This window comes from Manis javanica, chromosome 5 (assembly GCF_040802235.1).
Source record: "Manis javanica isolate MJ-LG chromosome 5, MJ_LKY, whole genome shotgun sequence".
Classification (NCBI taxonomy): Eukaryota; Metazoa; Chordata; class Mammalia; order Pholidota; family Manidae; genus Manis; species Manis javanica.
Window position 1 is genome coordinate 129,264,123 of NC_133160.1, and position 21,032 is coordinate 129,285,154.

At 42.3% G+C, this 21,032-nt stretch overlaps 1 protein-coding gene across 3 annotated transcripts in view; it reads left to right on the plus strand.

The window, feature by feature from the left end:
- SPINK2 (serine peptidase inhibitor Kazal type 2) overlaps positions 1-21,032 on the plus strand; it is a 37,026-nt gene that overhangs the window by 9,146 nt on the left and 6,848 nt on the right. For all 3 annotated transcript variants that reach the window (XM_037018690.2, XM_073236294.1, XM_017670908.3), the window contains exons 2-3: positions 18,639-18,757; positions 19,558-19,601. In XM_037018690.2, coding sequence (XP_036874585.1) covers positions 18,703-18,757; positions 19,558-19,601 — 99 coding nt within the window. In that variant the 5' untranslated portion in view covers positions 18,639-18,702. The remainder of the gene's footprint in view (positions 1-18,638; positions 18,758-19,557; positions 19,602-21,032) is intronic.

Genomic DNA, 21,032 nt, shown 5'->3' on the forward strand with positions numbered 1-21,032 from the left:
TCTCAGAATTCTCTAGAGTCATGCTGCTGGCCTTTGCACCTGCTGGTCTTCCCAAATCAGCAACAAGTGCCTCCCCATCTGCTAGGCAAACTGACCTCACATTTATTCTTATGTAACTCATTAGGTGAGGGAACCAACAGGATGGTAAACCCAGTTCAAAGGAGGATAGGGTTGAATGGTAAAATAGAGTCTATGGAAAAAAGAATGTTAGAATAATACCAAAAAATTAAATACACTATTTTCTATCAAGAGAGTAATAAAACAGTAGCCTTTCGAGTTATCTTTTCTACTTGACTAAATCATTTGCAGATTCATCTTCTACAGATTAATATCCAACTTTATAGACACAAGACCCTATCAATAGTAAATAATAATAAATCAAATAAGATGACATTCCCAAGAATCAGATGACCTGCATGCAGGCTTTTTAGACAATGATCTTGTATGACTTTGAAAAGTCATTTAGTCACATAGTAATATTTTGCCTTATTCCAAGTTTTGAATCATTTTTCTTAATAGTTGACACTTAATGACAGAGGCAATAAGGAATATATAGGTTGGGTTATCAAACAGTAGAATTTCAATTATGTTAGGTCAGAGGATGAAGTGAATAACTACATCGCAAGGTTGAATAGGAAGGAAAACATCAAATAAAGCTTGTCTTTTAAAAGATTTCTTCCTGACCTCTTTTGAGCCCCACTATACTACCCATAAAAGGGGATAACTTGTATTTCATAAGGCAATTGATCTCAAATACTTTGGTCTTAGAGTCCAAGACCTGATTTTTATATTCCTAAAAATTATTGAAGATCACAGAGTGTTTTCTGTTATATCTATCAGTATTTAATAATATTAGAAATTAAAACAGAAACTTAGAAAAAAATTACTAACTCACTAAAATAATAAGTCATTATTTGTTAACATAAACACCATATTTTTTGGAATGAATCAGATTCCAAGAATCAGATGACCTTTCGAAAAGGAAATGTATTTTCCAAAACCCTGCAAAGGTTGGACCTTGATTCAGAGACACAGTTGAGTCTTTATATATATATGTACTTTAAATTATGGTATCATTAATATACAATCACATGAGCAACATTGTGGTTACTAGAATCCCCCCCTTATCAAGTCCCCACCACATACCCCATTAAGGTCATTGTTCATTAGCATAGTAAGATGTTATAGAGTCACTACTTGTCTTCTCTGTGATGTACCACCTTCCCCGAACCTGCCCTCTATATTATGTATGCTAATTATAATGCCCCTTTTTCCCCCTTATCCATTCCTTCCCACCCACCCTCCCCAGTCCCTTTCCCTTTGGTAACTGTTAGTCCATTCTTGGGTTCTGTGAGTCTGCTGTTGTTTTATTCCTTCAGTTTTTTCTTTGTTCTTATACTCCACAGATGAGTGAAATCATTTGGTACTTGTCTTTTTCTGCCTGGCTTATTTCACTGAGCATAATACCCTCTAGCACCATCCATGTTGTTGCAAATGGTAGGATTTGTTTTCTTCTTATGACTGAATAATATTCTATTGTGTATATGTACCACATCTTTATCCATTCGTCTACTGATGAACACTTAGGTTGCTCCCACATCTTGGCTATTGTAAATAGTGCTGCGATAAACGTAGGGGTACATATGTATTTTTGAATCTGAGAAGTTGTATTCTTTGGTAAATTCCAAGGAGTGGGATTCCTGGGTCAAATGGTATTTTTATTTTTAGTTTTTTGAGGAACCTCCATACTGCTTTCCACAATGGTTGAACTAATTTACACTCTCACCAGCAGTGTAGGAGGGTTCCCCTTTCTCCACATCCTCACCAACATTTGTAGTTGTTTGTCTTTTGGATGTTGGTCATCCCAACCAGTGTGAGGTGGTATCTCATTGTGGTTTTAATTTGCATTTCTCTGATGATTAGTGATCTGGAGCATCTTTTCATGTGCCTGTTGGCCATTAGAATTTCTTCTTTGGTGAAGTGTCTGTTCAGATCCTCTGCCCATTTTTTAATTGGATTATTTGCTTTTTGTTTGTTGAGGTGCGTGAGCTCTTTATATATTTTAGATGTCAACCCCTTATCGGATATGTCATTTATGAATATATTCTCCCATACAGGAGGATGCCTTTTTGTTCTACTGATGGTGTCCTTTGCTGTACAGAAGTTTTTCAGCTTGATATAGTCCCACTTGTTCATTTTTGCTTTTGTTTCCCTTGCCTGGGGGGATATGCTCATGAAAAAGTTGCTCATGTTTGTATTCAAGAGAGTTTTGCCTATATTTTCTTCCAAGAGTTTAATGGTTTCAAGACTAACATTCAGGTCTTTGATCCATTTTAAGTTTACTTTTGTGTGTGGAGTTAAATAGTAATCCAGTTTCATTCTCTTACTTGTAGCTGTCCAGTTTTGCCTACACCAGCTGTTGAAGAGGCTGTCATTTCCCCATTGTATGTCCATGGCTCCTTTATCATATATTAATTGACCATATATGTTTGGGTGAATGTCTGGAGACTCTGTTCTGTTCCACTGGTCTGTGGGTCTGTTCTTGTGCCAGTACCAAATTGTCTTGATTACTGTGGCTCTGTAGTAGAGCTTGAAGTTGGGAAGCGAGATCCCCCTGCTTTATTCTTCCTTCTCAGGGTTGCTTTGGCTATTCTGCATCTTTTGTGGTTAAATATGCATTTGAGAACTATTGGTTCCAGTTCATTGAAGAATGCTGTCAGTATTTTGATAGGGATTGCATTGAATCTGTAGATTGCTTTAGGCGGGATGGCCATTTTGACCATATTAATTCTTCCTACCCAAGAGCATGGGATGAATTTCCATTTATTAGTGTCCTCTTTAATTTCTCCCAAGAGTGTCTTATAGCTTTCAGGGTAAAGGTCTTTACGTAGTTGAGTCTTTAACAATGACTTTGGTGCTCCTGTAACTTCCATTTAGATGGGATTTGATAACATGCTGGTCTGAAATGGGCCTAGAAGTGACAACATGTAGTTTTGGTATTTACATGATCTTATTAAATGTGGCAATTAAATATAAAATTCCCTATTCCATAGGTCTTATCTAATCAATTAGGAGGAGGTTATGCATTGATTATGACCATTATTTGAACAATTTGTAATTGTTGTTTTAATTGGGATTTTTAACATAGTAATATCACTAGAATGTAAGATTTTTGAGGGTAGGGATTTTTACTGTTTTGTTCACTGCTAAATCTGGTTCCTAGGATAGTGCACACATAGCATTTTGCAAATTTTTTGGGTAGATGAATGAATGAATGACATTTCTAGGACCACATATTCTGGACAGTGGGGATGGTTTCATTAAAAAGTAATTTATTTTTTCTTTGAATTTTTTCCCCATTAACTTCCAAACTGTGATCATGCAGACTATGCACCTGTATTTCAAAGATGGATCTGAAAATTCTTTTGCGTGAGAGTCATAGATACTTGTGAATTCTTCCCAGAGAAGTACAATTTAAATTTATTGCTAAGTAAAAAAAAAAAATCTGAGCATCACATGAACTAGCAAAAATTTTTTTTCACTAAAGTCTCAGCTTTGACTTCTATATTTCTCTATTTTTCTGCTAACCAGAAGCATGTACAACTTGAAAACATCCAGAACACATCATAATTTCACAACACTCTATGTAAAGCAGGGCCACAAAGTTAGGATAGTTTAACATTATTTAATTCTAAGTCATACAGTCAGTCTTTTTGTTTGCGTTGATTGTATTTTGTAAAATAATCTGGATACATACTGACAAAAATTGAACTTTTGGTACAAATTTGTAAATATTGTAGTTGAAATTTTTACAGAAGTCTCAACATCAAATCACATTAAACATTAAATCACATTACCTTAACAAACTACCCTTCCTTAAAGAAGATACTAAAATTAAATGTCCTCAACACTTAGATTTAAGGCCACCATAATTTCTAGATCAATTAGTTATTCAGGTTTACTTAACTAAATGTTAATGAGAACATTAATGAAGGGAAAGAGAATGTGCATATTCAGGATATTTAGATTTTCTTCCTTTATTATGCAGATTCCACAGATAATTTTTAAAGCTTCACTTGTTTTTAAGCTTTATAATTTAAGATTAATTGTAGATTTGCCTACAGTTATAAAAAATAATACAGAGAGATCCCATATACCAGTTACCGAGATTTCCCCAGTGGTAACACCTTGCATAACTGTAGCACAATATCAAAACCGGGAAACTGACATCAATGCAGTCAATTTGATTCAGATTTCACCAACTTTACATATACTTGCTTTTGTACCTGTGTATTTAGTTCTGTGCAATTGTATTACATGTGTAGATTCATGTGGACATCAACTTAGTCAAGATACAGAACAATTCCATCACAAGGATCACTCATGCTACTTTTTTTTTTTAGGTATCATTGATATATACTTTTATGAAGGTTTCACATGAAAAACACTGTGGTCACTACATTCACCCATATTATCAAGTACCCCCCACACCCCATTGCAGTCACTGTCCATCAGCATAGTAAGATCACTCATGCTACTTCTTAAATAGCCACCTGCCACCTCTCTTTCTATCCCTATTCCCACCCCCAGTTCCTGGCAATCACTAATCTGTTTCATATCTCTATAGTTTCATCATCTCAAGAACGTTATATAAATGAAATTATGCTTTATGTAACATTTTGAAATTGGGTTCTTCTTCTTCCTTTTTTTTTAAATTTAGCATAATGCCCCTGAGGTCCATCCAGGTTGTTGCATATATCAATTGTCGATTCATTTTTATAGTTGAGTAGTAATTCATTGTATGACTATACCTCAGTTTGTTTAATCATTTACTTGAAGAATATTTAGGTTGTTTCCAGTTTGGGGCTATTAGGAATAAAGTTGCTATGAACATTCATATACAGGTTTTTGTGTGAGTATAGGCTTTCATTTCTGTGTGATAGATGCCCAAGAGTGCATTTGCTGGGTCTATGGTATTTGCCTACTTATAATAAGGAAAATATTTAACATGGCCAACGATGTCAGCAGGAAACTCCCGGCCCCCTCCCCTTCTCTTTCAGTCCTCTGGGCTTCTCTTTTGCCCTGCTTGCTGCGCATGCCAAAAATGCCACATATACAAAAGCAAAATAGTATAAATTGCTCCCCTTGCTTGTGCTCAAGCTCAGACCTTTTGGAGATTACTCTCCTCTGAGCCCGTCAGTATGAAATAAACCTCCACCCTCCAAGACCTCTGAGTGCCACTTGGTTCTTCCGTCAGTGATCCAGTCCAAGTTTTCCATAACATTTGGTTCCCTGACCAGGAAACCCAACCACGCTGGCCCATTGTTATCACCGGTTTGGGACAATGGTGGGGTGGTGACAGAATGGGTGATCGCAATAGAGAAGGCAGGCCCTGCCTGATCTTTCGGCAGTCTCCCACCTGGTCACCTTGGCCAGCCCTGCTCTGCTGTTCCTGCCGGAGTCAGGGAGGCTTGGCAGGTGAGGACCTGGTTCTGATGTAAAATTACAGTAAGGCCCCAGGGCCCCTGACCCAGCCAGTTCCCACCTGTTGGGGTGGAAGGGGAGCCTTATCACCTCCCAGAGACTTCTTAGAAGTCTCACAGGCAGGGATTCCCAGGGAGGAAATGTTTAAACTCTGGTCTGAGTGTGTGAGTGTACAGGGCAGCTGAAACCATTCAGTCTGCACTGAATCTGTGATTCCACAGCCCTGTGCTGCAGAATCTGAGTGGGCCCTTTGCCACATTCGTGGTCAGCCATCATGACATATCGGTGACTCAGCTTCAGCTGACCTGGCCTGGGACTTATACCAGTGCACCTTAGTCAAGGCTGACCAAATTCTCTGTGAGGAGAGTGAACAAACAGGCATCTGACTGGTCTCCTCTCTGAAGGGGGCACTCCCTCCCTTGTCTGTTGTTGCAGCACGATTACATGGACACATCATGGGGTCAGGACACAGCAAATGCACAGTTTTCGACACCATGATCAAAAATTTCAGGAAGGGATTTTTCAGGAGACTACAGAGTAAAATTAGCCCCCAGCAGGCTGAAAACCCTGTGTGAATCCAAATGGCCCACCTTTAGTGTAGGGTGGCCTCTGGAAGGGACCCTAGATGTCCCAACAGTCCTCCGAGTCTGGAGGGTCATCACTGGATATCCAGGTCATCCTAATCAGTGCCCATATATTGACTCCCAGTTAGGAGGTGCCCAGACCATTCCCCCTTGGGTGTGATTCACTTGAAACAGGTAGGAACAAGGTCGGATCTTAGTCACCTCAATAAAGCAGCCCACAAAAGACCAACAGAAGCCTGAACCTCTGCAAATTCTTGCTGGTGATCCACAGGAAGAACAAATATTGCTCCTGCCTTATACATCCCCAAGGCTGTCAGCACCCAGCCCCCTGGTCCTGGAAAACCTGCTGCCATCGGCCTCTCCACCACCTCCAGAACTAGTGGACCTACTCTCCCCTGGACTAGCAGCCAGACTGCATCTTCGACTGGGCTCAGGCACACTTCAGATGCTGGTATGAGAGACGCAGGAGCCTAAGAGGTGTGATGAGGAGAGGACCACCCAGCCAGGCCAGACCATGCTTTACTATCAACCCTTCTCCACAACTGACCTCCTCAACTGGAAACACAACACCCCGTCATACTCACAGAAGCCACAAACCCTGGTGGATCTCATGGAATCCCTCTTCCAAACCCATTGGCTAACCCAGGAAGACTGCCAACAGCTTCTCCACATCGTGTTCAACACAGAAGAGAGGAGGTGGCTAACTAATACCTGGAAAAACATGCACCAGCTGGGGTTCTTGATTGGGGTGCATGGGCTGAAATCACTGTCCCTGAGGAGCGCCCTGAGTGGGACTTCACACCCCCTGAGGGACAGCACCAGATCCACCGATATCAGGATGCCCTCCTACAGGGGATCAAAACGGGGTCCAAAAAGTCTATGAGCATGATCAAAGTATCTTCAGTCACTGAACAACCAGGAGAGTATCCTGGGGACTATTATGAAAGACTGTGTGAAGCTTATCGCATCTACACCCCCTTAGATCCTGAGTCACAAGGGAACCAACAGATGGTCAACATCTCGTTTGTGTCCCAAGCTGCCCCAGACATCAGATGAAAGCTCTAAAAACTTGAAGGCTTTGCCAGGATAAATATCACCCAGCTGATTAAAACTGCCAACAAAGTATCTAAACAGAGAAGTTCAGGCCGACAGAGAGGCTGAAAGAAGAATGAAGAAAAAGGCCCATCGCTTGGCAGCCACCCTAAAAGAAAGAGAGATGACCAAAATGCAGAGAAAAGCCAGCTACCAAGAGGGGGGAAGCCTAGGACGCCCCTAGCCAGGGACCAGTGTGCTTACTGTAAAGAGAAGGGGCATTGGAAGAACAAATGCCCCAACCGAGGCAAAACCCCGAAGCCCAGTCACTACCGGGAGGAGCCTCATGGGGAAAGGAACACTGGCCTGGCAGGAGCAGACTCAGATTGACAAAGACCCAGCTCTGTCATTCTTGACCCCCATGAGCCCACAGTCAGAATGAAAGTGGGGGGCCAAAACATGACTTTTATGGTTGACACAGGAGCAGAACACTCTGTGGTCACCCTCCCTGTATCCCCCTTCAATGTAAGGACCGCAACTATTCTTGGAGCCACTGGGACAAAGGCATTCCAGCAACACTTCTGCCAAACGCGCCAGTGTGAACTTGGAGGCCACAAGGTCTGACATGAATTTCTCTACCTGCCCGAGTGCCCCGTTCCCCTCCTTGGCCCAGATATACTCTGAAAGCTTGGAGCCCAAATAACTTTTGAACCAACTGGACGCACCAAACACAAACTAAATCCAGGCCAAGAGCCAAGGTCTCTTGTACTGGCAATAACCACACCCAGGGAAGAGGAATGGAGGCTTTTCTGTGCCCGACCCTCTCAAGTAGCCCACCAGAATTCAGAGCTACCTTCCCCTCAGTATGAGCTGAAGACAACCCACCTGGACTTGCCCATAACTGAGCCCCTGTCATTGTAGAATTGACTCCGGGGGCCCAGCCACAGAGACAGAGGCAATACCCCCTTCACAAGAAGTGAAAGTAGGCATCCAAGAACACCTGACAAGACTCAAAGAAGCAGGCATTCTAGTCGAGTGCCAGTCACCCTGAACACCCCACTTCTACCAGTCAAGAAGCCAGGCAGAGGGTACCAACCAGTTCAAGACCTGTGAGCCATCAACACGGTGACTATTTTTTTGAAGCCGGTGGTCCCAAACTCATATACCCTCCTCAGCCAGATCCCAGGGTCTGCCAAATGGTTCACTTGCCTAGACTTCAAGGATGCCTTTTTCTGCCTCTGGCTGGCCTCCCAGAGCCAACCATTGTTTGCCTTTGAATGGACTGAACCGGATACAGGGTGGCAAATGCAGTTAACGTGGATGTGGCTTCCACAAGGGTTCAAGAACTCACCCATGCTCTTTGGAGAAGCATTGGCCGCAGTTCTTGTCAGCTTTCCGAGAAAAGCCACTGCCCTCCTCCAATATGCAGATGGCTTCCCCCTTGCCAGTGACACCCAAAAGAACTGTATACAGGGCACAAAGGCCCTCCTGGAACTTCTGTCAGACTTAGGATACCGAGTCTCATGGAAAAAGGTACAAATCTGCCAGCAGCAAGTCCAGTACTTAGGCTTCCTCCTCACCCAGGGAGAGAGGGCACTAGGTCCGGAGAGGAAAAGAGTCATTACCTCCTTACCCCAGCCCCAAAGAAGGGCCTGCAAGAATTCCTGAGGGCTGCAGGATTCTGCCGAGTATGGATTCCCAGATTCTCAGCAATGGCAAGACCCCTCTACAGCCTCCTAGGGGGGCCAGACCGAGAGCTACCTTCCTGGAAATAAAGGCTGCTTTAGGGCAGGCACCAGCCCTAGACCTGCCAGATATAGAAAAGCTGTTCAATCTCTTCATAAATGAAAAGGAAAAGGTGGCCCTCGGGGTTCTCACTCAGACTGTTGGGCCCTGACAGTGGCCAGTTGCATACCCGTCAATCGAAGAAACTGGACCTGGTTGCGGCAGGATGACCACCCTACCTCAGGGTGCTGTCAGCCACAGTTATACTCATTAAGGAAGCAGAAAAACTCACCCTGGGACAAGAACTAAATGTCAAGGGCCTCCATGCTGTTGTGTCCCTCATGAACAGACAGGGGCACCGCTTCCTCTCCAACTCTCAGCTGGCGCTATACCAGGGCCTCCTCTGTGAAAACCCATGGGTCACTCTTGAAACAGTATGGACACTAAGTCCAGCAACTTTCCTCCCCACCAAAGAGGAGAAATCAGATCATGACTACTCTGAAGTAACTGACGAAGTCTACGCAAGTCATCCAGATTTGCAGGATCAACCCATACAAAATCCAGAACTCACACTATTCAGTGATGGCAGCAGTTACCTACAAGAGGGTATCCGGAGAGCAGCTTATGCAGTAACTACTGCCACTGAGGTCTTAAAAGCAAAAGCCCTGCTGGCCGGATGGTCAGCACAATGGGCTGAACTGAATGCCTTGATTTGAGCCCTCACCATCAGTGAGAGCAAGCGAGCCAACATCTACACTGACTCCTGATATGCCTTTGCCACTGTACACATACATGGGGCAATCTACAAGGAAAGAGGTATCCTCACTTCAGCAGGAAAAGCAATCAAGAATAAGAAAGAAATACTAAAACTCCTCGAGGCTGCCTGATTCCCAAAAGAAGTAGCAATTCTACATTGCAAAGGACACCAAATGGGAAACGACCCTATAACACAGGAGAACTGCCTGGCAGATGAAGCAGCTAAAGCAGCAGCCAGTAAAGAAACAGGTAAAACTCTTTCCCTCACCATGGCCCTAACACCCCCAAGTGGAGGCCTCTCCAACCAAGTACACTGAAAAGGAGAAGGACTGGGCCATGGCTGAAGGAGCCACCCTAACTGAAAAAGGGTGGTGGATACTGCCTGACAGACGCATTTTTGTCCCACCTGCAACCAGAAGGCATCTAGTCAGTGAATACCATCAGCTCACCCACTTAGAAAAAACTGCACTGGAAGCCCTCTTCAAAAAGCAATACTACATCAGTCAATTTCCAGCATTATGCTGAGCAATAAGTGAGCAGTGCATGACTTGTGCCAGAAATAATGCTCAATCTGCACCACGACCCTTGCCAGGTCCCCAAAGGGCAGGAGTTGCCCCCTTTGAAAACCTTGAAATAGACTTCACAGATGTGAAGTCAGAGAGTAATCTCCAAAAGTCTGAGCCAAGTAGAGCACTCAGATACCTCCTAGTGATAGTGTGTACATACTCTGAGTGGGTCAAAGCCTTCCCAACCAGGACAGAAGGAAGCTGGGAGGTAGCCAAAGCCCTCCTGAGAGAAACTGTACCCAGGTTTGGCCTACCATCTACAATTCACAGTGATAATGAACCTGCACTTGTAGCAGATGCAGTTCAGATTTTAACTAAATCTCTCAACATTACCTGGAAACTCCACACTGCATACAGGCCACAGAATTAGGGAAAGTGGGGCAAATGAATCGCACCCTCAGGGGAACCCTAGCTAAGTTTTGCCAAGAAACTGGCTTCCCGTGGCTGGACCTACTGACCCTGGCCCTCCTGCATGCTCGCTGCACACCTGGGACTCAAGGCTTTTCCCCTTTTGAATTAGTGTATAGACGCCCCCCCCACCCCACCATGTCTAGGAAGCCTCCTAGGGAACCCACACCTAATAAGAGGTAAGGGAGCAAGAGAATAGCTCCAAGCCTTAGGAGCCACCCTAAATAAGCTGTAACAATACACCTTAGAAAGAGCTCTGATCTCCTTAGGGACCCCAGGACATTCCTTCCAGGCTGGAGACTCAGTCTGGGTCAAAGATTAGAAAAGGGACCCCCTCAAACCTCAGTGGACTGGCCCCCACGGTGCCATTTTAACCACTCCTACTGCCCTCAAAGTTGCAGGCATCACTCCGTGGGTCCATCATTCCAGAGTGAAAAAGGCCCATAATCCGGACAAAGAAATACATCAGTGGAAGGCCCGGTCAGACCTCCACAATCCTCTCTGCCTCCGTATCCAACGATTACCCTCAGACTGATAAACACCTGCATGCTGTGGATCCTGGCCCTCACCAAAGTGGGATCTCTCATCCTGGGCATTGGACTCTCTGCTGCCACCCCTTCTGATTGAACTGTCCCTCAAAAAGTTGCCCTCTCTATTGGGTAATCGTAGGTTGTTTTGCTGTGCTTACCTATCTCTCCTAACTAAATTGAAGGCTCAGCCTGCATCTTCCCCGTCTGGCAACTCTTTTAACTGGCTTTGCTGGGCTGGCGGCCCTTTTGCTCCTTGGGCTATTAGGAGGACCCTGTATCCTTAACTGGTTCATTAACTTTATCAAGGAACGCATTTCCTCCGTACAGCTCATGTATATGGAAAGCCATTATGATCCTATCATAAACCAAGATGATGATACCCCTAAAATGAAGTGTTTAAAGGAGCATCAGAGGGGGAGTGATAAGGAAAATATTTAACAGGACCAACAAGGTCAGCAGGAAACTCCCGGCCCCTTCCCCTTTTCTCTCATTCCTCTGGGCTCCTCTTTCCCCCTGCTTGCTGAGCATGCCGAAAATGCAACATATACGAAAGCAAAATAGTATAAATTGCTCCCCTTGCTTGTGCTCAGGGCTCAGACTTTTGGAGATTACTCTCCTCTGAGCCTGCCGGTGTGAAATAAATCTCCACCCTCCAAGACCTCTGAGTGCTGCTTGGTTCTTCCATCAGTGATACAGTCCAGGTTTGCCATAACACTTAGTTTTTCAAGAAATTGCCAAACTATGTTCCAGAGTAGTTATACCATTTCACATTAGCACCACTGAGATCCAGTTTCTCTACCTCCTTGACTGCATTTGGTGTAACTAATGTTCTTTATTTTAGCCATCCTAACAGATGTGTTATGATATGTCATTGTGATTTTAATTTGCATTTCCCTAATGGCTAATGATGTTGAACATCTTTTCATGTGTTTATTTGCCATCTGTATATCCTACCTAGTATAATGTCTGCTCATATCTTCTGCCTATTTCCTAATCAGATTGCTTGTTTTTTTAGAGTTTTGAGATCTCCAGATATTCTAGATACAAATCTTGTGTTGGATATGTGGTTTGCAAATATTTTCTCCCAGTCTATATCAGTCTTTTAATGCTCTTTACAAGGTCTTTTGTGAAGTCAAAAATTTTAATTTTGATGAGGTTCAATGTATCAGTTTTTCTTTTTATGAATCATGCTTTTAGTGTCAGCTATAAGAATTTTTTGCCTAGGCTCTGAAGATTTTTTCCTACATTCTCTAAAATTGGTAAGTTTCTTTACATTTTACATTTAAGAAACATTTCATATTTAAATTCATATTCTATTTAAATTTTAGTGTAATAAGTCTTCCTCGTTTACACCTATGGCTGCATTTTAAAAGTCTGGGATCAATTCTTAAATATGGATTGGATAATACCCTTTGATGGGGTTTGTAAATAATATCTTGTTTGGTTGTAGCATGAGAAACAATCAAAGCACCTCTAGGATACACAGTTTCAGGAAACTCACCTGCACTTGTAATCACAGGCAACTCAATAACAATTGACAGAAAACTGAAGTGAAAAGTCCAACTTTTCTAGGCATAATCAGCCAGACCACTCAGCATTTTAAATAAAATGACCAGATAATAGAGCTGAAAAAATATTTCAATTTTTCCCTAAACTGTCTAGATACTTCATCAAATTTTTGCTCATTTTCAGCTGTGGCAACCTAAGCAGCATTAAGTCCCTAAAAAAGGACTAACAGCCAAACCTTAAGGACTAACCACTAGGACACATCTCCTAGCTTGCTCTTGGTGTTACCTGCTAACAAGCATTCCCAGGGTCAGCGCTGGCCTTTTCTGCTTGGCATGTTTGGTCTGGGGTCAGAAAACCTTGGTCCATAGTCTAAACATGGCCTGCTGCCTGTTTTGTAGTTTTACCAGAATACAGCCATGCCTGTTTTCTGACATGTACTCTATGCCTGCTTTTGCTCTAAAATGGCAGAGCTGACTCGTTGTGACAGACAGTATGATCCACAAACTTGAAAGTATTTACTCTTGGCCTTTTCCAGAAAATGTCTTGTTCTTATTCTTGGATGACAAATGCTCACACTACTATGTGAAAAGCACCATGATATATAATATATCTAAGATGTAATATCAACTGTTTAGGACTAAGTAACATAAAGGCAACAGCATCCACCCATATAAATTGATGACAAATCTATCTTGAGGTATAAATGGATTTCTTTTTGAAACTGATTCCTACTCTAAACATTGTCCCTAAGTCTATGCTCAAATTTTAGTTTCTGTTCCTGAAGCATCAGTAGTGAAGATGTTTATAAGCAAGTGTATATGTTATTGGTAAAAGAAATCCAACAAAGTTGAGAAAATGTGTGTGTGTGTGTAACATACACTTCTTGATGAACGTTTTCATCAAAATAAGCCATCTCGGCTTCACAGCTGAATTTTATCAAATATTTAAAGAGGAGCTAATACCCATCCTCCTTAAAGTATTCCAAAAAGTAGAAGAAGAGGGAATACTTCTAAACTCATTCTATGATGCCAGCAGCACCATAATACCAAAAGCAGACAAAGACACCACAAAAAAAGAAAATTACAGACCAATATCCCTGATGAACATAGATGAAAAATTACTCAACAAAATATTAGCAAACCAAATTTAAAAAAACATCAACAAGATCATATATCATGACCAAGTGATTTATTCCAGGGATGCAAGGATGGTACAATATTCGAAAATTCATCAACATCATCCACCATATCAACAAAAAGGACAAAAAAAATCACATGATCATCTCCATAGATGCTGAAAAGCATTTGACAAAATTCAACATCCACTCATGATAAAACTCTCAACAAAATGGGTATAGAGGGCAAGTATCTCAGCATAATAAAGGCCATATATGACAAACCCACAGCTAATATCATACGTAACAGTGAAAAGCTGAAGGCTTTTCCTTTAAGATCGGGAACAAGACAAGGATGCCCACACTCCCCACTTTTATTCAACTTAGTTCTGGAGGTCCTAGCCATGGCAGTCAGATAACACAAAGAAATAAAAGTCATCCAGATTGATAAGGAAGAAGTTAAATTGTCACTGTTTGCAGATGACATGATATTGTACATAGAAAACCCTAAAGAAACCATCAAAAGACTCCTAGAACTAATAACTGAATACAGCAAAGTTGCAGGATACAAAATTAATATACATAAATCTGTTGCGTTCCTATACACTAACAATGAACTAGCAAAAAGAGAAATCAGGAAAACAATTCCATTTGTAATTGTAGCAAAAATATAATACCTAGGAATTAACCTAACCAAGGAGATGAAAGACCTATACCCTGAAAACTACAAGACAGTCATGAGAGAAATTTAAAAAGACACCAATAAATGGAAACACATCCTGTGCTCATGGATAGAAAGAATTAATATTGTCAAAATGGCCATCCTGCCTACAGCAGTCTACAGATTCAATGCAATCCCTATCAAAATACCAACAGCATTCTTCAACAAACTAGAATAGTTCTCAAATTCATATAGAACCATAAAAGACCCCAAATAGCCAAGGCAATCCTGAGAAGGAAGAACAAAGCTGGGGGGATTTGTTGAAAAGCTACCAGAATTTATATTCAGATTTAGTAACTGTCAAATGAAGCTTCTCTAGGGAAAAAAAGAAATCAGTAAATAAATATTATGAGTTACTGTTGGAGGCATTGATGTATGTATTTGTTTTAGAATAACCTTTTATTTGTTACATTTCTTAAAATTAAATCTCTTAATAAAAAATGATGCATGCACGTAATTTTTTATTGAATCACATATACATGCTGCATTACTTTGCTAGGCCTGCCATAACAAAATCACACAGATCAGTGACTTAAACAGCACAAATGTATTTTCTTACAGTTCTGCGGGCTGGAAGTCCAAGGTCAAGGTGTTGGCAGGTTTGGTTTTTTCTGGGTGCTCTCTCCTTGGCACATGGCCATTTACTTTTTGTGTCCTTTGTTCTGTCTGTGTCCTAATTTCTTTTCATAAGGACACCAGGCACACTGGCTTAAGGCCTAAAAATGATTTTAATCTAATTAGCTGTTTAAAGGCCCTATCTCAAAATACAGTCACATTCTGAGGTATTAGGGGTTAGGACTTCAACATTAATTTTTTGGGGGGACATAATTCAATCCATAATATATGCAAAATTTGTTAAGTAAAGCATCAATGGGCTGCTTATGCTCCCACCCTCCTGCCTCATTTCCTAATTTTAGAAGAAACAAATCTGCATTCTTATTTAGGGATTTATCTTCACATCTCTAAATAACATGAATATAATGCCAGTTCTTGATTTTTCTGGTTTAGAATTCATCCCTTGATTTTCACTATGAAAGATTTAACTATCACCTATTACTCCCACCTCTCATTTGCACTCTTCCTATCCTATTCTCTCAAAATAGTTAGACTTATGGTTAGATCAGTGGTTGATATTTGCATTACTGACCAACTTTGTTTTTCCTGGAACCAGTAACAAATCTTTTTTATTTGCTTAGTTCTCTATGTACTTGTTACTAATCAATCTCTAAATTTTTCCCCTTTGGTGTCAATCTCATCTCAGTTACTGCAACATACATTTCATACTTTACTTATGTCATCCTCTAGAAACCTAGGGCCTCTTGCTTGTTCCAGTCTGGACTGGCTGAACTCCAGAACTGCTGTACTGCTGCCCGTTAATTTCCTTTGCTTCCCTCTTGGGTTGGGATTCCTGTTTCTGGGATCCTCTGTCTTCCTCTTTTTGGCTTACCTCCCTAGTGTGATGTCAGTTTAATATTTCAAGGATTCACTTGTCAGCAAACATTTATTAAGCTTGTGTCTGCACAGAGCTAAGCACTAGGGATACAGAGGTAAAAGAAACAGATAATGCCATTGTCCACCAGCTAGAGATATCCAGCTCCATGACAACACAATGGTCAATGTGACCTGAGTTGGAACAGGAGCCTAGTCATCTAGGAACAGAGTAACAGTCCTCTTACACACGCTGTCTTGGAGAAGATAGAAAGGGACTAAGATTTATTGAATGCTACTATGTCCCAACACGTTTATATACATTATCTCATTGAATATTTACAAGATTCTATTATTATAATACCCATTTTATGGGGGAAGGCAGAAATGAAAGCTCTGAGGTTCAGATCTTGTTAAGTAACTTGCAAGAGCAAGTATGCAACTGTAAAACTCTTTATAGCATGTTCTGCTATGCTGTGAGAAATGAATGCATACAAAATGAGAAATTAAGATTTAATTTGTTCTTAACTGAACAGCCATTTTGCTTAGGTATACTAATGGTTTGTTTTATCCTGTGGACTAAGCTAAGGTCTTGACTCCCCAGGAATCTCTAATTTATTCAACAAATCCTTATTGAGATGCTAATATATGTGCAGTAGTCGTCTGGATGCTAGAGATACAGCAGTAAACCAAAAAAGAATCACTCCCTTTTTGTAGCGGACCAAAATGGAGAGGGTCATAAATAAAAAGAGGCTTTTTTATTTTAAAAGAGGCTTTTTTAAAAAGCCAAGTTGAGGTAAATTCTAAGCAGGATGGAAAACACAGCAGGATGAGAAGAATAAGGACAGTTGTGCTAATTTTTTATAGGCTGGTTAGGGAAGGCATTTCTGATATGGGGACATACAAGCAGAGACAGAAGGGAGGGAGGGAGCTATGTAGATATCTAGTCAAAGGGAACAGAAAACAAAAAGGCCCTAAAGGTAGGAGCAAGAAGACTACTGTGGCTGGGGAGAGCCTAAGAGACCAGCGGAGGCCTTGGAGGCCATAGGAAGGGCTCTGGTTCCTAGTGAGGTGGGAAGACACTGGAATGTTTTAATATGATCCTCAGAAGATACCTTGGAAGTCTCATAGGGTGTGGTTTCCCTTTCATAGCAAAACTTCCAAGAGTTGTCTAAACTTTATCTCTACTTTTTCACCCTACCTCTCTCTGGACCCCACTTGAGATTTCAGAGTTCTTATCAAGGTCATCAGTGATCACATCTTGCCAAAGCCTGTGACAGTGCTCCATCTTCCTAATTCTCAAATTCGCAGCAGCAGCTGACATGGTTATAGCACTCTCCAGAGTTCAGTAACCCCAGACTCCAGCCTGGTTTTCTTTCTCCTTCACAGGCTGCTTCTTACCATGTGTCAAACCCCCACACAGCAGTGCCCCAGGGCTTTGATGGGACCTCTTGCAACACTCCTGCGCTGGGCATTGCGTTCACGGTTTTCAATACCTGCGATATGCAGGTGACTTCTGCATTTAAATCTCCACCTCCAAACTGGTAATTCCAACTGCCTTGCTTACATGTCCACTCAGATGTCTAACAGGCAGCCTCTCCAAATGTCCTTCATCACAGAAATGGCATGTCACATATCCAGCTGTTTAGAACAAAATCCTAGGTGACATTCTTCATTCTCCTCTTCACTAGAGTGGTTCCATCTCCAACACAAATCTTGAATCTGACCACTTCTCACCAATCCATTGCTACACACTAATTTGAGCCACCATCATCTCTTGCCTGGGTTACTGTAAAAGCCACTTAATTTGTCTTCATGCCTCAACCCTTACCTATCTCCTATACATTCTTCACCAGTCTATTAAAACATAGATCAGGGACATTCCATTGCCTAAAATTTTCCACTGGCTTCCCACTACACCCAAAACAAATCTAAACCCTCACCATGGCCTACACTGCCACACGTGATCTTGGCCAGTGGTTCCATCTCTCTCCACTTTCCTACTCCTTTTCCCAGGCTCTGGCTGAAACAGAGAGCTGCTTCAGCCTCCTGACCATACCTGCTTTTCCTTGAGCCTGGGATACTTGTCCCCCAGGTCTTCACCAGGCTTCCTTCGTATTCTTCAGCTTTCAACTCAAATGTCACTTTTGAAAGGCATTTGCTGACCTTCTGATGGAAAGTGTTCACCTACCCCACCACTCTCTATAAGCGCATAATTTTAGAAATTATTGTATTGATTCTCTTGTTTTGGAGTTCCGGTGTCACCCAACATCTACAGTAGAAAGCTTCCTGAGAGCAAGGCCCTCCTTAATGAGTTCAGAGCCAAAACAGTGCCTGGGACAGGGTTGATGTTGAAGAAATTTAGGGGCTGACTGACAGAGCCTGCAAGGCTGTTCCCCACGGCTCTTACCTGGGTCTCACTTGCTACCTGAGAGATCCTCCCCTCCCTAATTGCTTACTCCCATCCTCACTGGGATGGGGAGGTGGGGATGGGGAGGTAGGGGGGTGGGGAGGTGGGGATGGGGATGGGGGGAGGTAGGGAGTGGGGAGTGTGGATGGGGGAAGGTAGGGAGGTGGGGATGGGGGGAGGGAGGGACTGGGGAGTGGAGATGGGGATGGGGAAAGCAGGGAGTGGGGAGTGAGGACGGGGGAGTGGGGGCGTGGGGAGTGAGGATGGAGGGAGAGGGGTGAGCTGGCGCCCCCCCTCCCCCTCTCCTACCTCCCGGCTGCCCTGCCTCCCCGCCCCGCTGTCACCCAACCCCGTCGCGTGTCTTCCCCCAGCGTGCTCTGCTTGTCGCGTGAGGTCCGTTGCGTCGAGGATCCGAGGGCCAGCAGCGGCGGCAGGATGGCGCCCTCTATGCTGCTCTTGGTGCTGCTGCTCCTGGCTGGAGACTTGGCAGGTAACGCTCACCAGGGAGCCTGGCCCACTAAGGACCCGCGGAAGACTGAGGCCGGGGAACTCTTGCAGGCCAGCCCTGTAGGGCAGCCTCGGCGCCCTCCACGCACCACTAACTGGCGCTCCGGGCCGTTCAGCTGCCATGGACGAACGCGAGCAGCGGGCGCTGAGCTGGCAAGGGTGGCGGTGGAGACTTGACCTTTGCGTCTTGCTTGGGCTTTGCTCCCAGCTCGTCCTCAGTGACACCCTGCTGTCAGCTCTTTCTCTCTTAAAGCAGAGTTTCTGGAATTCAAGATGGGGAGTTGGGTTTTTATGTACACAGTGCAAAACCCCGGCAGGAGATGTATAGGAATTAGGAACTGTGAATGCCGGGTGAGTCAGGCACTCAGGCTATGAGAAAGGGCCCTTAAGTCCAGCTAGACTTGACGCCCATTTTGAACTGGAGCTAAAATGGTAGCACCTTAAGTTTTGTATGCATTACCATGAGCCTCAGGGAAAAAGAGTATCATGAGCGAAAGAGTTATTTCTCTGACTTATTTCGTAGCTCCAAAGTAGTTTCTCAAGTAAACCCATTAGGGTGGTCAGTTACAGAATGCACTGAATGTTCTTTCCATGTTAGAAGTGCCGGGAAAAACCTTAGTGTTACTTGGGGAGGGGCAGTGGGGGTGATTCACAGAACATAGGCATCTGATGGAGAAGGTGCTTATCCAGTCTGGATAAATCTCAAGATGGATTTTAGAAAAGCTCTTTATGAACAAGAATTGGCCTTAATCATACTTTAAAATGCCTGTTTTCTTCTTGCAGCCTCTTTGAACTCTCAATTTGGTCAGCCTTCAGAATATAGAACAGTAAGTATGAAACCACTTGTATTATTTCTGCTAATATAATCCACACAACAGTGTGGGTTGGGGGCTAGTTTTCAGGTCTGACTTGCCACTTTTGAGACTGTTGGCTGCTTCTTGAGAAACCAGATTCTCAGGTAGGCCTTCTGATACAGACTAAAAGTGTGCATTTTAGTTGAAAATGTCTCAGTCCTTGAAGGCCTCAGCCCTTGTTTCTTTTAATATTTCCTTTAATGATTCAAACGATAGCTATGCCTTGTACTAGACATTTTATATACATTATCACATTAAATTCTGTGGAAGCAAATGAAAACCAGCTGAATGAGAACAAGCAAAAGCTATTTAGGGCTTGATGTAGCAAGGGAGTCGCCCTATCACTTGAGTGTTGGCTGGGACTCAAAGGCACCCAGAGGAGTGGGAAAATTTTATATATATAAAAATAAATATAGGTATAGTGGTGGGGGGGGGGAAGGGAAGGTTTCAGGTATGCCCTGATTGGAGGCTGTTGGCATGGAGAAGCTGTAGGCAGGCTGACTAGAAGCCTGCATCCTAAGTGATATGGTTAGGTGTGCATATTTGGCTTTCTCTGGTTGTTCCTTAGTTGAAAGCAGGGATGAAAATCAGGGAAGCCATAAGTTATTAATCAAGTCCTGGAAATTTTGGGCCTATTGTTATTACAGAGGTTATTGTTTCACTTCCTGGACTATTATTAGAGATAGCTGTCTTCTTACAATTCTGACTTTATGTAGCAGGCTAGCTTCTTGGGCATTCTAAATAATGAGCTGGTTTCCCAGGCAGGTTGTTAGGGGTCAGTTCTATGTTACTATATGGTCTAACATTGTCCATTTGTATATTCAGTCTCTCAATCCTCATAATAACATTGTAAGGTAGATTGATATTCTTATTTTACATGAATCAATTTGAGAAGTATTGCCACCTTAAGAAAATTAAGTCTTTTGATCCATGAATATGGAATGTCTTTTCATTTATTTAGGACTTGAATTTCCTTCAACAATGTCTTGTATTTTTTAGTGTACAATATTTACACTTGTTCTGTTAAATTTATTCCTAAATTTATTCTTTTTGATGTTTTTATTAATGGAATTGTTTTCTTAATTTCATTCTCAAATTGTTCATTGCTAGTATATAGAAATATAACTGATTTTTGTGTATCAATCTTGTATCCTCCAGTCTTGTTCAACTTGTTTTTTAGTTCTAATAATTTCCTGGTGGATTTCTTCTATATAAAAAGATTCTGTCATTTTGATTAATGATAGTTTTACTTGTTTCTCTTCAATCTAGATGCCTTTTATTTATTTTTCTTGCCTAACTGCCTTGGCTAGAACCTTCCATACTATTTTGAATAGAACAAATGAAAGTGGACTTGCTTTTCTTGTTCCTGACTTTAGGGAAAAGCACTAGTCACTCATCATTAAG